General features: G+C 46.2%; 1 protein-coding gene across 1 annotated transcript in view; it reads left to right on the forward strand.

The window, feature by feature from the left end:
• The window catches only part of BEND5 (BEN domain containing 5), a 1,224,740-nt gene extending 1,206,311 nt beyond the window's left edge, over nt 1-18,429 (forward strand). Inside the window, exons 8-9 of the mRNA XM_063941484.1 lie at nt 14,613-14,826; nt 18,251-18,429. Of these exons, the coding sequence (XP_063797554.1) occupies nt 14,613-14,826; nt 18,251-18,408 (372 nt within the window). The 3' untranslated portion in view covers nt 18,409-18,429. The remainder of the gene's footprint in view (nt 1-14,612; nt 14,827-18,250) is intronic.
• The last annotated feature ends 1,483 nt before the right edge of the window (nt 18,430-19,912 follow it).

Consider the following 19,912-nt stretch of genomic DNA (forward strand, 5'->3'; position numbering starts at 1 on the left):
ACCCACGTAAACAGACAGGGTGGCACAAGAAGCAGGAGGGCAATGGCAGAAGCTGCAAGGATTCTTCGCTGGGCGGAAAATCATGTGATAGCACTGTCAGCAGTATTCATTCCGGGAGTGGGCAACTGGGAAGCAGACTTCCTCAGCACGACCTCCACCCGGGAGAGTGGGGACTTCACCCAGAAGTCTTCCACATGATTATAAACCGTTGGGAAAAACTCGACAGGTATTGCGCCAGGTCCAGGGACCCTCAGGCAATAGCTGTAGACGCTCTGGTAACACCGTGGGTGTACCAGTCAGGGTATGTGTTCCCTCCTCTGCCTCTCATACCCAAGGTACTGAGATTGATAAGATGGAGAGGAGTAAGCACTATATTCGTGGCTCCGGATTGGCCAAGAAGGATTTGGTAACCGGAACTTCAAGAGATGCTCACGGAGGATCCGTGGCCTCTACCTCTAAGAAGGGACCTGCTCCAGCAAGGACCCTGTCTGTTCCAAGACTTACCGCGGCTGCGTTTGACGGCATGGCGGTTGAACGCCGGATCCTGAAGGAAAAAAGGCATTCCGGATGAAGTCATCCCTATCCTGATCAAAGCCAGGAAGGATGTAACCGCAAAAACATTATCACCGCAATTGGCGAAAATATGTTGCGTGGTGCGAGGCCAGTAAGGCCCGACGGTGGAAATTCAACTGGGTCGATTCCTACATTTCCTGCAAACAGGAGTGTCTATGGGCCTGAAATTGGGGTCCATTAAGGTTCAAATTTCGGCCCTGTCAATTTTCTTCCAAAAAGAACTAGCTTCAGTCCCTGAAGTTCAGACGTTTGTAAAAGGGGTACTGCATATACAGCCTCCTTTTGTGCCTCCAGTGGCACTTTGGGATCTCAATGTAGTTTTGGGTTCCAAAAGTCACATTGGTTTGAACCACTTAAATCTGTGGAGTTAAAATATCTCACATGGAAAGTGGTCATGCTGTTGGCCCTGGCCTGGGCCAGGCACGTGTCAGAATTGGCGGCTTTATCCTGAAAAAGCCCTTATCTGATGTTCCATTCGGACAGGGCGGAATTGAGGACTCGTCCTCAGTTTCTCCCTAAGGTGGTTTCAGCGTTTCACCTGAACCAACCTATTTGTGGTGCCTGCGGCTACTAGGGACTTGGAGGACTCCAAGTTGCTAGACGTTGTCAGGGCCCTGAAAATATATGTTTCCAGGAGGGCTGGAGTCAGGAAATCTGACTCGCTGTTTATCCTGTATGCACCCAACAAGCTGGGTGCTCCTGCTTCTAAGCAGACTATTGCTCGTTGGATTTGTAGTACAATTCAGCTTGCACATTCTGTGGCAGGCCTGCCACAGCCAAAAATCTGTAAATGCCCACTCCACAAGGAAGGTGGGCTCATCTTGGGCGGCTGCCCGAGGGGTCTCGGCTTTACAACTTTGCCGAGCAGCTACTTGGTCAGGAGCAAATACGTTTGTAAAATTATACAAAATTGATATCCTGGCTGAGGAGGACCTGGAGTTCTCTCATTTGGTGCTGCAGAGTCATACGCACTCTCCCGCCCGTTTGGGAGCTTTGGTATAATCCCCATGGTCCTTACGGAGTCCCCAGCATCCACTTAGGACGTTAGAGAAAATAAGAATTTACTTACCGATAATTCTATTTCTCATAGTCCGTAGTGGATGCTGGGCGCCCATCCCAAGTGCGGATTGTCTGCAATACTTGTACATAGTTATTGTTACAAAAATCGGGTTATTATTGTTGTGAGCCATCTTTCAGAGGCTCCTCTGTTATCATGCTGTTAACTGGGTTCAGATCACAGGTTATACGGTGTGATTGGTGTGACTGGTATGAGTCTTACCCGGGATTCAATATCCTTCCTTATTGTGTACGCTCGTCCGGGCACAGTATCCTAACTGAGGCTTGGAGGAGGGTCATAGGGGGAGGAGCCAGTGCACACCAGATAGTCCTAAAGCTTTCTTTAGATGTGCCCAGTCTCCTGCGGAGCCGCTATTCCCCATGGTCCTTACGGAGTCCCCAGCATCCACTACGGACTATGAGAAATAGAATTATCGGTAAGTAAATTCTTATTTTCTCTCTGCCACCAGCCATAAATCCAGTATTAAGAAAAAATTACCAACGTAATTAGTCCGGCGCTTATAAATTGAGGTGTTTTACCTGGAGCAGCTGCTTAAGGGATAGTCACCCCCTTAAAGAACAGTTAAAAAGATAAAATATGCAGCGCTATAAACTGGAAATATAAATTATAAATGTATAGAATTTATTAAAAGAATTTTAAATTGCAATATCTCATAAGTGCATGAAACACTGATTAGATGTTAATAGTCCTTGCGGAGTAGATTGCACACTCCTTGATGAAGCTGTTGACACAGCGAAACTCGTCGGTTTTGGAGAAGCCTACACCACTATTCCTATTGATGTCCTGGAACAACGCCTAGAAGTCCATCATTTGTGAAAACAGGGATACACTGTCGTCCACAATAAGGAGTATAGGACCAAGCTTTTACGAGGACTCTTACGCCCGGATTTAGGGGGTCATTCCGAGTTGTTCGCTCGCAAGCGGATTTTAGCAGATTTGCTCATGCTAAGCCGCCGCCTACTGGGAGTGAATCTTAGCATCTTAAAATTGCGAACGAAGTATTCGCAATATTGCGATTACACACCTCGTAGCAGTTTCTGAGTAGCTCCAGACTTACTCGGCATCTGCGATCATTTTAGTGCTTGTCGTTCCTGGTTTGACGTCACAAACACACCCAGCGTTCGCCCAGACACTCCCCCGTTTCTCCGGCCACTCCTGCGTTTTTTGCGGAAACGGTAGCGTTTTTCCCCACACGCCCATAAAACGGCCTGTTTCCGCCCAGTAACACCCATTTCCTGTCAATCACATTACGATCGCCAGAACGATGAAAATGCCGTGAGTAAAATTCCTAAGTGCATAGCAAATTTACTTGGCGCAGTCGCAGTGCGGACATTGCGCATGCGCATTAAGCGGAAAATCGCTGCGATGCGAAGATTTTTACCGAGCGAACAACTCGGAATGACCCCCTTAAGCTCTAAAGGTCTGTGCAATCTACTCCACAAGGACTATTAACATCTCATCAGTGTTTCATGCACCCCTGGGACTGTGGCTATAATTTCCATGGACTTAAACAAAGGATCATGTGAGGCTTCCACATATGATATTATTCAATTTTGATTTGCTGTGCTGAGTTTGCCCCATCTGTTTTATGCTAAGAAGCTTTTCAAAAGTATCTATTGTGTGTTATTACATAAGTACTTATGAGATATTGCAATTTAAAATTCTTTAAAAAAATTATATACATTTATATTTCCAGTTTATAGCGCTGCATATTTTATCTTTTTAATAAATCCAGTATTACCTGGGCAATAGTGTCTTGCATGTCAGCTACTGTTAGATTCAGGTCATTCTTGTTCCTCTCATGCCTATTGTAAAATACATATTGGGGTCGATTCTATTCGGCAACTTAAGAATAGCGCCGGGAATTAGCTCCCGACTCTATTCAATTCAGCTCCAGTTAAGTCGGCGATGTCCCGTTCTCGCCGACTTAACAGGTAGTTTTGTCGGAAGAACGGGCATTCTCCGACTTAACTACCCGCGGCGATGCTGATTCCCGACAGAATCAGCCTCGCGCCGGCCGCGAGGCAGCACTTTTGTCGGGTTTCTTCTCTCATCCCCCGGGGATGAGAGAAGAATTCCCGACAATTGCGGGTCACTAGCAGCTGAATTGAATAGCGTCAGGAGCTAATTCCTGGCGCTATTCTTAAGTTGCCGAATAGAATCGACCCCATAGTTTGTATTCCTCTGTATATTGGAAAATGTAAATTTGTGAAGTTGAACTAATTGGGCCACAGAAGCTTTGAAAAAAAAAATCATGGAATTTTTGTTTTGTTTGCTGAGGGTTGCCTGTATAGAGCTTTCATAGCCAGTATGATATGTAAATGTTACAATGGGAGTGCAATTGATACCACAGTAGTCCCGCATCAGGAGCCTCACATCACTACTGTGCTGTTGGGAGGCCCTGCTTCTTCATCTATCTAGCTCTCAGTCTGCGGCTACTTACTGTACCTTTGTTCCTCTCCTCCCATCATAACACTGCCACTTCATCAGTAACAATCACTAGCGTGGACAGGTCAGTGCCCTTATCTGATGAGATATGCCGATTGTGAACATTACAGTAATCTGATTGGCTTCAGGTTGTTCTAGCATCATTCACCTCATCCTACATGGGAAGCAGATGAAGACTGAATGCAGTAAGACCTTATTAGGCTTGTACAAACCAGTGCACTTGTAAAGTGGTCTGCATCCATTATTTAGACAGTGTTTGTCTCCCCACCTTATCCAGTGAGGCTTGTGACCTTTTGGAGGCACCTATCTCATCTGATGAAATTATGGCCGCTGTTATGGCCCTAGTGGTAAAGCCTCGGGTTTGGATGGCATACCTTCTGAGGTCTATAAGCATCACTTGGATTTCTTTGTCCCTCGCCTGCTTGAGTTTTATGGCCAAATCTTTGCACAGGAGTCTCTCCCCCCGTCTATGGCGGAGGCAGTGATTGTGGTTTTCCCTAAACCTGACAAGGATCTTAGGAAAGTTGAGTCCTATTGCCCTATATCCCTTTTACCCACTGATATAAAAATTTTGGCTAAGGTGTTGGCTGGCAGATTAAATGCAGTTATTTCCCACATAATACACCCGGATCAGACGGGATTTCTCTGACGTCCTAGTGGATGCTGGGAACTCCGAAAGGACCATGGGGAATAGCGGCTCCGCAGGAGACTGGGCACAACTAAAGAAAGCTTTTAGGTCATCTGGTGTGCACTGGCTCCTCCCACTATGACACTCCGCCAAGCCTCAGTTAGATTTTGTGCCCGGCCGAGGTTGGATGCACACTAGGGGCTCTCCTGAGCTTCTAGAAAGAAAGTATATAATTAGGTTTTTTATTTTACAGTGAGACCTGCTGGCAACAGGCTCACTGCAGCGAGGGACTAAGGGGAGAAGAAGCGAACCTACCTGCTTGCAGCTAGCTTGGGCTTCTTAGGCTACTGGACACCATTAGCTCCAGAGGGATCGACCGCATGGAACTGGCCTTGGTGTTCGGTCCCGGAGCCGCGCCGCCGTCCCCCTTACAGAGCCAGAAGCAAGAAGAGGTCCGGAAAATCGGCGGCAGAAGACATCAGTCTTCACCAAGGTAGCGCACAGCACTGCAGCTGTGCGCCATTGCTCCTCATGCACACTTCACACTCCGGTCACTGAGGGTGCAGGGCGCTGGGGGGGGGCGCCCTGAGCAGCAATAAACACACCTTGGCTGGCATATATATCACAATATATAGCCCCAGAGGCTATATATGTGATAAATACCCCTGCCAGAATCCATAAAAAAGCGGGAGAAAAGTCCGCGAAAAAGGGGCGGAGCTATCTCTCTCAGCACACTGGCGCCATTTTCTCTTCACAGTGCAACTGGAAGACAGCTCCCCAGGCTCTCCCCTGTAGTTTTCAGGCTCAAAGGGTTAAAAAGAGAGGGGGGGCACTAAATTTAGGCGCAATATTGTATATACAAGCAGCTATTGGTAAAAATTCACTCAATATAGTGTTAATCCCTAAATTATATAGCGCTCTGGTGTGTGCTGGCATACTCTCTCTCTTTGTAAAGAAAGGTTGTGTGAGGAACTGCGCCACTCCTAGATGCGGCTGTAGGGTCTGGGTAGCAGCTATAGAACAGATGGAGAGTGTACTATACACCACGAGAACCTCACCACTCCACCAACGGATTAAGGTACAAACAAAGACTTATTCCAAGCAAGGAATTTAGTACCTTCCTGGAACATCTCCACTTTTAAAGACCAAAGTGAATTTTATCACGTTATTTCTACAGACTGCCCATAGATTACTGCACCTTATAGAGACTTTACCTGCACCTAACGGGGTAAAACGCTAATAAGTGTACCCACAGGTGAAAATACTGCAGCATCCACTTGTGTCCACATCTGTGTTGCATGTCTGTTTTTGTATACCGGTATTAGGTGTGTAACATATTCATTCAGGTCGTTTAAACTTAGTCATTATTTTAATTGGTTCATTTTATCTTTATCTGATATCAACTGGGTATTAGTATAGGTATAGTGCATTTTATCACCTTACAACAAGTCCTCTTCATCTATTTTTATTGCATCTTAATTAATTAATTGATCAATTATTTGAGAAGAATTTACATTCATCGTTTTTATACATATACTTTAAATAAAAATATATATTTTTTATACTCCATTCTTGATTGTGTAAATTATTTAATACATTGTATATCTCAGGAAGGGGGAAAGGGAGAGCGCTGAACATACTCTCTCTCTGTCTCCCCAAAGGGCTGTGTGGGGACCTGTCCTCAGTCAGAGCATTCCCTGTGTGTGTGCGGTGTGTCGGTACGGCTGTGTCGACACGTTTGATGAGGAGGCTTATGTGATGGCAGAGCAGATGCCGATAAATGTGATGTCGCCCCCTGTGGGGCCGACACCAGAGTGGATGGATAGGTGGAAGGTATAAACCGACAGTGTCAACTCCTTACATAAAAGGCTGGATGACGTAACAGCTATGGGACAGCCGGCTTCTCAGCCCGCGCCTGCCCAGGCGTCTCAAAGGCCATCAGGGGCTCAAAAACGCCCGCTCCCTCAGATGGCAGACACAGATGTCGACACGGAGTCTGACTCCAGTGTCGACGAGGTTGAGACATATACACAATCCACTAGGAACATCCGTTACATGATCCCTGCAATAAAAAATGTGTTACACATTTCTGACATTAACCCAAGTACCACTAAAAAAGGGTTTTATGTTTGGGGAGAAAAAGCAGGCAGTGTTTTGTTCCCCCATCAAATGAGTGAATGAAGTGTGAAAAAGCGTGGGTTCCCCCGATAAGAAACTGGTAATTTCTAAAAAGTTACTGATGGCGTACCCTTTCCCGCCAGAGGATAAGTTACGCTGGGAGATATCCCCTAGGGTGGATAAGGCGCTCACACGTTTGTCAAAAAAGGTGGCACTGCCGTCTTAGGATACGGCCACTTTGAAGGTACCTGCTGATAAAAAGCAGGAGGCTATCCTGAAGTCTGTATTTACACACTCAGGTACTAGACTGAGACCTGCAGATAGTGCTGCTGCAGCGTGGTCTGTAACCCTGTCAAACAGGGATACTATTTTGCGAACATAAGACGTCGTCTTATATATGAGGGATGCACAGAGGGATATTTTGCCGGCTGGCATCCAGAATTAATGCAATGTCCATTCGGTCAGGAGGTTATTAGAGACCCGACACTGGACAGGTGATGCTGACTTTAAAGGGCACATAGAGCCTTATAAGGGTGAGGAATTGTTTGGGGATGGTCTCTGGGACCTCGTATCCACAGCAACAGCTGGGAAGAAAAATTTTTTACCTCAGGTTTCCTCACAGCCTCAGAAAGCACTGTATTATCAGGTACAGTTCTTTCGGCTTCAGAAATGCAAGCGTGTAAAACGAGGGAAGAGGGAAAAAGCTGCACCAGTCAGCCAGTTCCCAGAATCAAAATTCTTCCCCCGCTTCCTCTGAGTCCACCGCATGACGGGGGGGCTCCACAGGCGTAGCCAGGTACGGTGGCGGGCCGCCTCAAAAATTTCAGCGATCAGTGGGCTCGCTCACAGGTGGATCCCTAGATCCTTCAAGTAGTATTTCAGGGGTACAAGCTGGAATTCGAGGCGTCTCCCCCCCTCCGTTTCCTCAAATTTGCCTTGCCGACAACTCCCTCAGGCAGGGAGACTGTGCTAGAGGCAATTCACAAGCTGTATTCCCAGCAGGTGATAGTCAAGGTGCCCCTACTTCAACAAGGACGGGGTTACTATTCCACACTGTTTGTGGTACCGAAACCGGACGGTTCGGTGAGACCCATTTTATATTTGAAATCCTTGAAAACATACATAAAAAAATTCAAGTTCAAGATGGAATCGCTCAGGGCGATTATTGCAAGCCTGGAGGAGGGGGATTACATGGTATCCCTGGACATCAAGGAGGCTTACCTACATGTCCCCATTTACCATCCTCACCAGGAGTACCTCAGATTTGTGGTACAGGATTGCCATTACCAATTCCAAACACTGCCGCTTGGACTGTCCACGGCACCGCGGGTCTTTACCAAGGTAATGGCAGAAATGATTATACTCCTTCGAGAAAGGAAGTTTTAATTATCCCGTACTTGGACGATCTCCTTATAAAGGCGAGGTCCAAGGAGCAGTTGTTGGTCGGAGTAGCACTATCTCGGGAAGTGCTACAACAGCACGGATGGATTCTATACATTCCAAAGTCACAGCTGGTTCCTACCACACGCCTACTGTTCCTGGGGATGGTTCTGGACACAGAACAGAAAAAAGTGTTTCTCCCGCAGGAGAAAGCCAAGGAGCTGTCATCTCTAGTCAGAGACCTCCTGAAACCAAAACAGGTATCGGTGCATCACTGCACACGAGTCCTGGGAAAAATGGTAGCTTCTTACGAAGCAAAATTCCATTCGGCAGGTTCCATGCAAGAACCTTTCAGTGGGACCTCTTGATCAAGTGGTCGGGATCGCATCTTCAGATGCATCGGCTGATAACCCTGTCTCCAAGGACCAGGGTATCTCTACTGTGGTGGCTGCAGAGTGCTCATCTTCAAGAGGGCCGCAGATGCGGCATACAGGACTGGGTCCTGGTAACCACGAATGCCAGCCTTCGAGGCTGGGGGGCAGTCACACAGGGAAGAAATTTCCAAGGACTTTGGTCAAGTCAGGAGTCGTCCCTACACATAAATATTCTGGAACTGAGGGCCATTTACAATGCCCTAAGTCTGGCAAGGCCTCTGCTTCAAAACCAGCCGGTACTGATCCAATCAGACAACATCACGGCAGTCGCCCATGTAAACCGACAGGGCGGCACAAGAAGCAGGATGGCGATGGCAGAAGCCACAAGTATTCTCCGATGGGCGGAAAATCACGTCTTAGCACTGTCAGCAGTGTTCATTCCGGGAGTGGACAACTGGGAAGCAGACTTCCTCAGCGGACACGACCTACACCCGGGAGAGTGTGGACTTCATCCAGAAGTCTTCCAACTGTTGGTAAACCGTTGGGAAAGGCCACAGGTGGACATGATGGCGTCCCGCCTAAGCAAAAAACTAGAGAGATATTGCGCCAGGTCAAGGGACCCTCAGGCGATAGCTGTGGACGCTCTAGTGACACCGTGGGTGTACCAGTCAGTTTGTGTTCCCTCCTCTGCCTCTCATACCAAGGGTACTGAGAATAATAAGAAAACGAGGAGTAAGAACAATACTCGTGGTTCCGGATTGGCCAAGACGAGCGTGGTACCCGGAACTTCAAGAGATGATCTCAGAGGACCCATAGCCTCTGCCGCTCAGACAGGACCTGCTGCAGCAGGGGCCCTGTCTGTTCCAAGACTTACCGCGGCTGCGTTTGACGGCATGGCGGTTGAACGCCGGATCCTGAAGGAAAAGGGCATTGCGGAGGAAGTCATTCCTACGCTGATTAAAGCCAGGAAAGATGTAACTGCAAAGCATTATCACCGCATATGGCGGATGTATGTTGCTTGGTGTGAGGCCAAAAAGGCCCCAACAGAGGAATTTCAACTGGGTCGATTTCTGCATTTCCTACAAGCAGGAGTGACTATGGGCCTGAAATTAGGCTCCATTAAGGTACAGATCTCGGCTCTGTCGATTTTCTTCCAGAAAGAACTAGCTTCACTACCTGAAGTTCAGACGTTTGTTAAGGGAGTGCTGCATATTCAGCCCCCTTTTGTGCCTCCAGTGGCACCTTGGGATCTCAACGTGGTGTTGAGTTTCTTAAAATCACATTGGTTTGAGCCACTTAAAACCGTGGATCTAAAATATCTCACGTGGAAAGTGGTCATGTTATTGGCCTTGGCTTCAGCCAGGCGTGTGTCAGAATTGGCGGCTTTGTCATGTAAAAGCCCTTATCTGATTTTCCATATGGATAGGGCAGAATTGAGGACTCGTCCCCAGTTTCTCCCTAAGGTGGTATCAGCTTTTCACTTGAACCAACCTATTGTGGTGCCTGCGGCTACTAGGGACTTGGAGGATTCCAAGTTGCTGGACGTAGTCAGGGCCTTGAAAATTTATGTTTCCAGGACGGCTAGAGTCAGGAAAACTGACTCGCTATTTATCCTGTATGCACCCAACAAGCTGGGTGCTCCTGCTTCTAAGCAGACTATTGCTCGCTGGATTTGTAGCACAATTCAGCTGGCGCATTCTGCGGCTGGACTGCCGCATCCTAAATCAGTAAAAGCCCATTCCACAAGGAAGGGGGCTCATCTTGGGCGGCTGCCCGAGGGGTCTCGGCTTTACAACTTTGCCGAGCTGCTACTTGGTCAGGGGCAAACACGTTTGCAAAATTCTACAAATTTGATACCCTGGCTGAGGAGGACCTTGAGTTCTCTCATTCGGTGCTGCAGAGTCATCCGCACTCTCCCGCCCGTTTGGGAGCTTTGGTATAATCCCCATGGTCCTTTCGGAGTTCCCAGCATCCACTAGGACGTCAGAGAAAATAAGATTTTACTCACCGGTAAATCTATTTCTCGTAGTCCGTAGTGGATGCTGGGCGCCCGTCCCAAGTGCGGATTGTCTGCAATACTTGTACATAGTTATTGTTAACTAAAGGGTTATTGTTGAGCCATCTGTTGAGAGGCTCAGTTGTTTTCATACTGTTAAACTGGGTATGGTATCACGAGTTATACGGTGTGATTGGTGTGGCTGGTAAGAGTCTTACCCGGGATTCAAAATCCTTCCTTATTATGTACGCTCGTCCGGGCACAGTGTCCTAACTGAGGCTTGGAGGAGGGTCATAGTGGGAGGAGCCAGTGCACACCAGGTGACCTAAAAGCTTTGTTTAGTTGTGCCCAGTCTCCTGCGGAGCCGCTATTCCCCATGGTCCTTTCGGAGTTCCCAGCATCCACTACGGATTGCGAGAAATAGATTTACCGGTGAGTAAAATCTTATTTTCTGCCCAATTAATCGACTTCAATTAACCTTAGACGTCTGTTCACTCACCTACAAATCCCCCGCGAGGACCCCTCCTCCTCTATAGTCGTTTCGTTGGATGCCGCTAAGGCTTTTGATACTGTGGAGTGGGATTATTTGTGGGAAGTTATGCGTAGATTTGGTATAGGCCCAAACTTTATTAAATATGTTCGATTGATGTATTCCTCTCCTTCGGCGAGGGTGGCGGTAAATGGTTTCGTATCTCACTCCTTTCCCCTATCTAGGGGTACTCGACAGGGATGCCCACTGTCACCTGCTCTTGCTATGGCCATTGAACCTCTTGCATGCCTCCTGAGGGCGGACGTGGGGATCTCTGGCTTTAAGGCGGGTGCCCGTGAGGACAGAGTGGCCTTATATGCCGATGACGTTTTGTTGTTTGTGGATCGCTATGCTGAGTCTATGCCTAGGATTTTGGAAATTATTACTGAGTTCGGGCGATACTCTGGGCTCCTGATTAATTGGGAGAAATTCTTTTTTACCCCACTTAGGGGCGAAATTCCTACTTCCCCGTTAGTAGCTCTCCCATTGCGGTGGGTGGACTCATTTCAAATATCTGGGCATTTGGGTGTCTAATGATCCTCAGAAATTTTCCTCCCTAAATATTACTCCACAAATAACGTATCTTCGTGGCCGGGTGAAGGCATGGGGGAAGCTGCCTTTAACGGTCACGGGGAGGGATAACATGGTAAAAATGGTTTTCCAGCCCAAACTTCTATATGTTTTGCAGCACTCTCCCGTTTATATTCCGCAGAAGATTTTTAAACAAATAAATGGGTTGCTTTCCTCCCTGGTGTGGGCTAGTAAGCGGGCACGTTTGAGACTGGATACTCTGACCAGATCGTGGGAATTGGGGGGTCTGGCTCTCCCCAACTTCCGTTTTTATTACTATGCGGCGCAACTGACACATGTATGGGAGTGGGTTAACGACCTCGATGCCCTGGCTTTGCACTCGCTGATGATGCACCATGACTATCCTGGTGGCTCCCCATTACAGCTACTCCTTTGCGGTAGCGTCAAAATGTCCACACTGCCACTGATTTAACAGTCCATCCTAATATGGAAATTGGTGCACTCTGTGATGCATGGTCACGGTGTTGATCCTGATACCCCACTAGATAATGCTTACGGGTTGCCGGAACTGTGTCAACTTCAGGTCCGGGAGGCCTGGGGAAACTGGGGAGTGTATTCTTTGGGCCATTTATATAGTGGTGAGACCCTTAACTCATTCCAACAACTTCAACAAGCGCACAATGTCCCCTCAGGGTTCTTCTTTCGATTCCATCAGCTGAGACATGCTTTAGCTGCCCAGTTTCCGAATGGCCCTCCGGTCCTCGTTGATTCCCCTGTCAAATTAATGCTGCGGACGCTGGACTCGGGACACCTGGTTTCTAAGATATATATGGCCGCATTCTCCAGATGCACCATACTGACCCTCTAGCTTCTCTTCAGGGTAGGTGGGAGTCGGATGTGGGTCTGTTGTCAGATGATGCATGGAACACTGCTATGGGATCCCATCGGATCTCCACTTCCTCTGTTAGATACCAGCAAATACAATTATATATACTGCATAGGGTGTATATGACCCCGGTGAGGTTAGCACATATTGGGGGGTCTCATAGCTCATGGTGCCCTAAGTGTGAAGCCATGGGTGCCGACTTATGGCATCTGCTTTGGTTGTGCCCTAGCATATATTCGTTCTGGAAGGCTGTTATACGTACCATAATTGATACAGGTATCCCCTCTTCCATATTCACGCCTGTGCTGTGTACACTGCTGATTGTGGACGAGGAAGCTTTAGACCCGCCCAGCAGGCGATATGTCATCAATTTATGTGCCCTGGCTTAGGTCTGCATAGCCCGGCTGTGGCTGGCTGGTGAGGCCCCGGCACCTGGGGCTTGGATATCTCTGGTCAACTAAACTATTGTACACGAAAAATTTGTGTTCCTGGCTAGGAAGGTGGAAAGAAAATTGTTTACAATATGGGGTAGGTGGATGGACTCCAGATATTTTAGGGATAAATAAAGTTTAGATTTGTATTTATTTCCTTATTTTATTCTGAGATGTTTTGGAGGTGGGTACCCTCGCGGCCGGCCTTGCTATGTTGTATTTCGATATACTGTGTTTGCTCTGCTATGCTTATGCCTATATTGGAAGTGGCTTGTTTGGGTTGTGTTACTCCCAGATGCCGACGCTTTGCGACTGTATGACCTATGAGACAATTTACCCGCTTGATGTACCATGGGCCTTATGAATGTACAGCTGTCTATGTGGGTTTTTTTTTTTTTTGGGGGGGGGGGTTTGTGTATGTTTGTAGTCTTCAGTTTGTTTTTGTGTAAGTTGTTAATGTAAAATCAAAAACTCAAATAAAAATTTATTGAATTTAAAAAAAAAAGTGGTCTGCATCCAACATTGTTAATGTTATTTGTTGACGCCTACACATTAGAAACACAGAAGTCTTATTGTCCTTTAAAAAGAAGTGTTGCCTTCTGCAGATTTCATCTGTTGATGCTTTGTTTTGTATGCACACAGTTGAAAATAGTGCTGGCTAACACATCAAAAGTATGTATGCATTTTTACCATGTGGTTTATCTGGACACTTAAAACCCGTTGATATGAATAAGCCCTAATTGACAAAGGGGGTAATTCAGAGTTGATCGCAGCAGCAAATTTGTTAGCAGTTGGGCAAAACCATGGGGGTCATTCCAAGTTGATCGCTCACTAGCTATTTTTTGCAGCGCTGCGAGCAGATAGTCGCCGCCTATAGAGGAGTGTATGTTTGCTTTGCAAGTGTGCAATCGCATGTGCAGCCGAGCACTACAATAAAGTTTTGTGCAGTTTCTGAGTAGCTCAGAACTTACTCAGCTGCTGCGATCACTTCAGCCTGTTCTCGCCTGGAATTGACGTCCGACACCCGCCCTGCAAACGCGTCAACACGCCTGCGTTTTTCCATCCACTCCCAGAAAACGGTCAGTTGACACCCACAATTGCCCTCTTCCTGTCAATCTCCTTGCGATCGGCTGTGCGAATGGATTCTTTGTAAAAATCCATCGCTCAGCAACAATCCGCTTTGTACCTGTACGAAGCGCCTGCGCATTGCGGTGCATACTCATGCGCAGTTCAGACCTGATCGCAGTGCAGCGAAAAATCCTAGCTTGCGATTAGGTCGGAATGACCTCCCATGTGCACTGCAGGTGTGGCAGATATAACATTTGCAGAGAGAGTTAGATTTGGGTGGGTTATATTGTTTCCATGCAGGGCAAATACTGGCTGCTTTATTTTTACACTGCAATTTAGATTTCCGTTTGAACACAAACCACCCAAATCTAACTCTCTCTGCACATGTTACACCCCCCCCCCCCCCTGCAGTGCTCATTTAACTTGGCGGCTACCTAATCTGCAATTAATCTTTTGTATTTGAAATATTGACAATCTAGTAGTTTTATGAGATAATGGAGCGAAAACAAGATAAAAGATGTATATGTATATAGATATGTGTATTAGGCTCTAATTTCCCTGCTTTCATACAGGTCCACCTGGGCAGTGGTGTGTGGGTGAATGAGGAGAAATGGCACCAGCTGCAGGCGACACAGGGAGATTCCAAGTACACAAAGAATTTGGCTGTTATGATCTGGGGCACGGAGATCCTGAAGAACCGCAGCGTCACCGGCGTGGCTACAAAGAAGAAGAAGGATGCAAGTCCCAAACCTCCACTATCACCTCACAAACTTAGTGTTATCAGAGGTAGAGCCCGTAGCATTTAGGTTGGATTCCTACATGTGTGTAATACAACGGGGGTAACTGATATCCACTATTTTGTCGTTTGTTTCCATTTTTTGAGCTATTCTACAAATATGAGAGAATCTGCTGCTACATATGAAACCGTTGTGTTGCATCTTCATTTGTTGGAGCTTCTTCAGGTGCCTGTATCTATAGTATTTGATGTGTAGGGAGAAACGCCTCTAAATGTTGTTGGTCTCAGAGACAATTATTCATACTCCCAGACCCTTATCATACAAGCCCCAAGGATCATTATTGTTCATTTATAAAGCGCCGCTATAAATAATGCATTCTTTACCCTAGCCCCATCCCCCACATACGCAGACACACACATTTTTGGTAGTAGCGAGTTAACCTACCATCCTAGGAATAGGAGAAAGCCCGAGCACCTACAGGAAAGGCAGACCGTACCTTTAGCAAGGGAACTCTTTCAGTTGCATCCTACCCTCTGCAGTGTGATTCAGCGGCACAATCGATGCCCAAAGGGCTGTGCTTTACCTGTAAGAGATACAGGAGTCCTTAAACCATGGATAATCCCATTGATGTGGCCTGTCTGTACTACGGTCAGAGGGCCTGATTCAAAGATGGACGCAGGATTGATGCAGCATGCAGAATCCCGATTATCGGGAATCTGCGCCTGCTCAAAGGGCCTTTGCGTTGTCACCCATAGCTTCCCTCTGCCGCTGCCTGATTGACAGGCAGAACAAAATGTAAGTTGCTCATATCAATTAGAAAATACAATTCAGGTGCATGAAAGAAAGGGGGTAGTCTAAGATAGAAATACATTGGGGATTAACCCTCGGTGTCCCCCAGCACACCAGGCTGTACCTGTACCAAGACTTGAAGGACTAAATACAGTATATAATAGAAATCCAGAGGTCTTAGTTACATACATTTGCAACTATATGATAAAGCCATCAGGCCCCGACAAGGCTCCTCTGATGCTGGTGGTTCCTAACTGTAGGTCTGGGCCTGGGGTGCAGAACCCCACAAACCAGCAAAGGCCAGCTACGCTAGGACAGCACAATGCGAGAAGGTAAAGTGTTAGTACGTGTTAATAAAGGGAAAGCAAAATCTACTGTATATCAAAAATTAATATACTAGTGAAGTATGACAGGCAGCAGAGTTGAGGGGGCGGGGGGGGCAGCATTCTAGGAAATGGGGTGTTTCACCTCCATTTGCTGGGACTTCCTGGCCCCACAGCTTGTATACGCTCAGGTTTACTCAGCTGCCCATCTGTGGATTCGCAATGCTGGGATCACAGCAACATGCAGTAGGAGTCTCTACTGAGACAAGCGGCAGTGAATTTCTGGCCATCTCTAAATCAGGCCCAGAGTTGAGGGCTTCAAAATAAATTGCTTCATTGAAATATCCACATAATGGCATTGCCTGTTCTAATTAATCAGGATTAGCATGCATTGAAAATATCCAGGTCTTACGATGCACAGAAGCTTGCGTGCCGGATGTAAGGTTCTTTAGGTTGTTAAAAGACTTTGCACATCTGTCACAGTGAGCATAGCTCTTGGTGCACCAATCTCTGCAGGAAGAAGTTAAATTGATGTGGGAAACAGTAGAAGATAGTTCCAGTGATCGGTACAATGATACGTCTTACTGTTCTTGCCATCAGTTTAGCTCCTTCCAGCACTGATCTTTACAGAGCGCTCTCTGATGAGTGTCACCAAGGAGACAGGCTCAAGGGGGGATTCCAACAGAGTACAGAGGGTCTCGCAGTATAATGCTAGTCTGCTTAGAAAGAAGATGTGGCCAGGTAGTTGATGAAATATAGATACCTTGTACGTTGTATTACTACATGAATTTGCTCTGCAGTTGAATAGTTACTGTTTGCCGGAGGCAGAACACATGATTAGAGCAAGGCCCTTCTATACACTGCTGGTATAACCTGCACCTAAGCTGTGCTGTGTTAACCATGCGGTGGTCATTGATCCTTATTCAAAGTAGATTTAGTATGCGCGATCAATGGATGTTGTAGGCACATAGATGAGGGGCCATGTGTGCAGCAGAACAGTACGTTGTGTATGCAAGCTTTCTCATCTATATTCATGCCAATTATTGTAATGCTATAGTTATATACTGTACATAGGGAGTGGAGACAAACGTGACACATATTGCGCTCTGGTTGGTTTCGAACCCACAGCTACCAGGAAGCTGTGCTAGCCACACTGCCGCACTTAGGCATAAGATAATAGGCGTGCAGTCACTAAATCAACATTCCCAATGTCGACACCAGATTGACAGGGTTAAAATGTCAACATAAGTGTCTGCACCTGAAAATTGTCAACATGGACATAACGTCGATATTTTGAAAATGTGGACATTAGGGTTAGGTTTACCTTATAGAGACATTCCATCACTGTTGACATGGTTAATTTCAGCATTATGACCGTGTCGACATCAACCCAATAAATAAAAGTACATACATGGGCTGATGGGAGAGTTGTATGCATCTTTACAGGCAGGCCGCTCCTATCCGTATGATTGGTTTGATCCCCGTCATCATCATCTATTCTCATTTGTGCCAACCTCATCCTTTGTCCAAAATATACATTGGAATATGCTGAATACAGTATTTATGTTTTCAACTAACCCTGCATATCCTGATATTCTGCCAATATACGTACCAGTATGCCCTCATTGTACATTGCCTACATGAGACCACCAGTTATAGACCAGTTAAGCCCTTTTTTTTGTAAGTAGAGATAATAGTTAAATCCGTATAACGCTGCATTGCATGTACTGGTGTACGCTCGGCTCTGGAGCATGTGCGAAACACACGAGATGCTCTCCACATACAGGCTCATGTTCATCCATTGACTCTACATCAATACTATGGGGTTTTTCTTATACACCTTTTGAGGCCTGCTGGATATTCTAGTCTAGTCCTTTGAATTTCCCTATAAGGATTCTTTGAATTAGCCACAGGAGTTACGTTGTGGTTTTAGCTCCCGGGTTGTGTACTGCCTGGGGTAACCCGCAACTAGCCCCGGGAAGTGGGCACTTAATACAGATTTATGCATGCAGCCTCCTGAGGTTGGATCAGAAATCCGCATTAACTTGTGCTTCCAGGGCTAGTCACAAGCTTACTGCGGGGGGGGGGGGGGGGGGGGTAATTGCATAACTCCGAAAAACCTAACTCGGGAGCTATGGCTTAGTGCGTTAAGTCCAGCGGCAAATTGAATCCCCCCACCCCCGCCTTAGAATGAGTAATATGGATTTGGTGCAAGCCTGCCTTAGGCTGGTGTCAGATGGGCAAAGACATCACTCTCGCTCTAGAAGCACAGCAGCTGTCTGACTTAAGTCTTTTTGTTAAGAATGACCTCCCTCAGAGATCAGCCTGTAATTCCCTGCCTGCTTTCTGTGTTTCTTTTAGAATGTATGTATGACAGAATAGCACAAGAGACAATGGACGAGAATGAAATTGCACAGCGGCTCTCCAAAGTCAACAAATACATCTGCGAAAAGATCATGGACATCAACAAATCATGCAAAAACGAGGAGAGGCGAGAGGCAAAATACAGTGTACAATAAACCTGTGATGTTTTACAAGTTCTGGTTGGTGGGGGGTTTTTTTTCCTCGTCATTCCAAACATCCGGCTCGTCTCTGGTAGAGTTTTACATTTCGGAGCGTGACCCAAAACACGCGTAAAGTCAAACGTTTCGGATTTTGCACGGCAAATAACGTTCCCAAAAGTTGTGAATATGGGTTGTGTTCAAGGGGACTGGAAACGCTGATTTCGGCTGGCGAGTAAGCGGTCAGAGTCTATCTCAACTCTCGTTGCGCTCAAGTTTCTTGGTTTTTTTGTTGCCAAATTTGCTGCACTTCCTTTGTGCCGGAACGGCACCTAGCTATACACAAGCGTTACTGTTGCACTGTGATGCTTGCTATACACACACATTGCCAAGATCTTATGTAATAAGCAATTCTCCTGTTATTTATTTTTGTCTGTTTTTATGTCTGTATTATTTGTTTGTCTTTTATGCCTATATTATTTTTGTCTGGTTTTTTTATGTCTTTATTATTTGTCTGGGTTTTTTTATGCCTATATTACTTTTATCTGTGTTTTTAGGTCTCCATAATATCTGGCAGACACTATTGTTTACAATTTTTTGATGCTCTTACAAAATGTATATGAACGTGTCCTCTTCCGGTGTCTAGGGAAGCTTTCATTATATTTGTATCATGATATAGAGTGTATTTTTTTTCTGTACTGTATTAAAATACTGCTTTGCATACAGTGTTCTGCTTCAGGCTATGCTATATCTGAAGTACAGTAAGGTAAGCAAGTCCTGCAGCGTGTGATAAAAGGTCTGACAGTAGGATAGGCAGTAATAGCAGCAGTAATATCTTAAATCAGATTTTTGTTTTGCAAAGTGTCTGTCAGTAATTTATTTGTGGCCCTGAGTTGGCAGTATTGTACACATCTGTGGGATCTGATCCACGTACATTTATTTAGACCATCTATCTGGCCCATTACATGAAGGAACTGTACAATGGTGGGATTCTCTTCTTATACTGCAATGACAGATGAGCGGAATTTTCTGCAAAAAATTCCCTATTTCTGACATTTGTCTGTTAAATTTAGCTTGTTCACTGGCAAAATGTGTCCTTAAATGCGCCCAGTCCTACCCTACCCACATCACACAGCTGAATTAACCACCCTCACCCAGCTCCTTTTATAGACTAAAAGCCATGACATCACCGTGACGTATCACCTCTGCAAAACAGCCTGAGATGACGTTTGATAAATTTTACGCCAGCTTCGCTCATCTCTAGCTGCAACTTTTTCCAGAAGTTCAGTCTGAACGTCGGTCCTGTCAGATGGACACTGGTTAGTCACTAAAGAAAATACACACAGATAATGCTGAGTACACACTATACAATTACAGTATACGTGCCATCCATATGATATTGGCAGATTGCTGAGGTAATTGTACGCGTCCAAAAATATTGATTTGTCAGACATGCCGAATCATCCAGCATTATCCGTCTATGCACTGCCGATGTTTCCTCCCCAGGGCTGGAACACAGATA

The sequence above is a fragment of the Pseudophryne corroboree genome, chromosome 9, assembly GCF_028390025.1.
Source record: "Pseudophryne corroboree isolate aPseCor3 chromosome 9, aPseCor3.hap2, whole genome shotgun sequence".
Taxonomy (NCBI): domain Eukaryota; kingdom Metazoa; phylum Chordata; class Amphibia; order Anura; family Myobatrachidae; genus Pseudophryne; species Pseudophryne corroboree.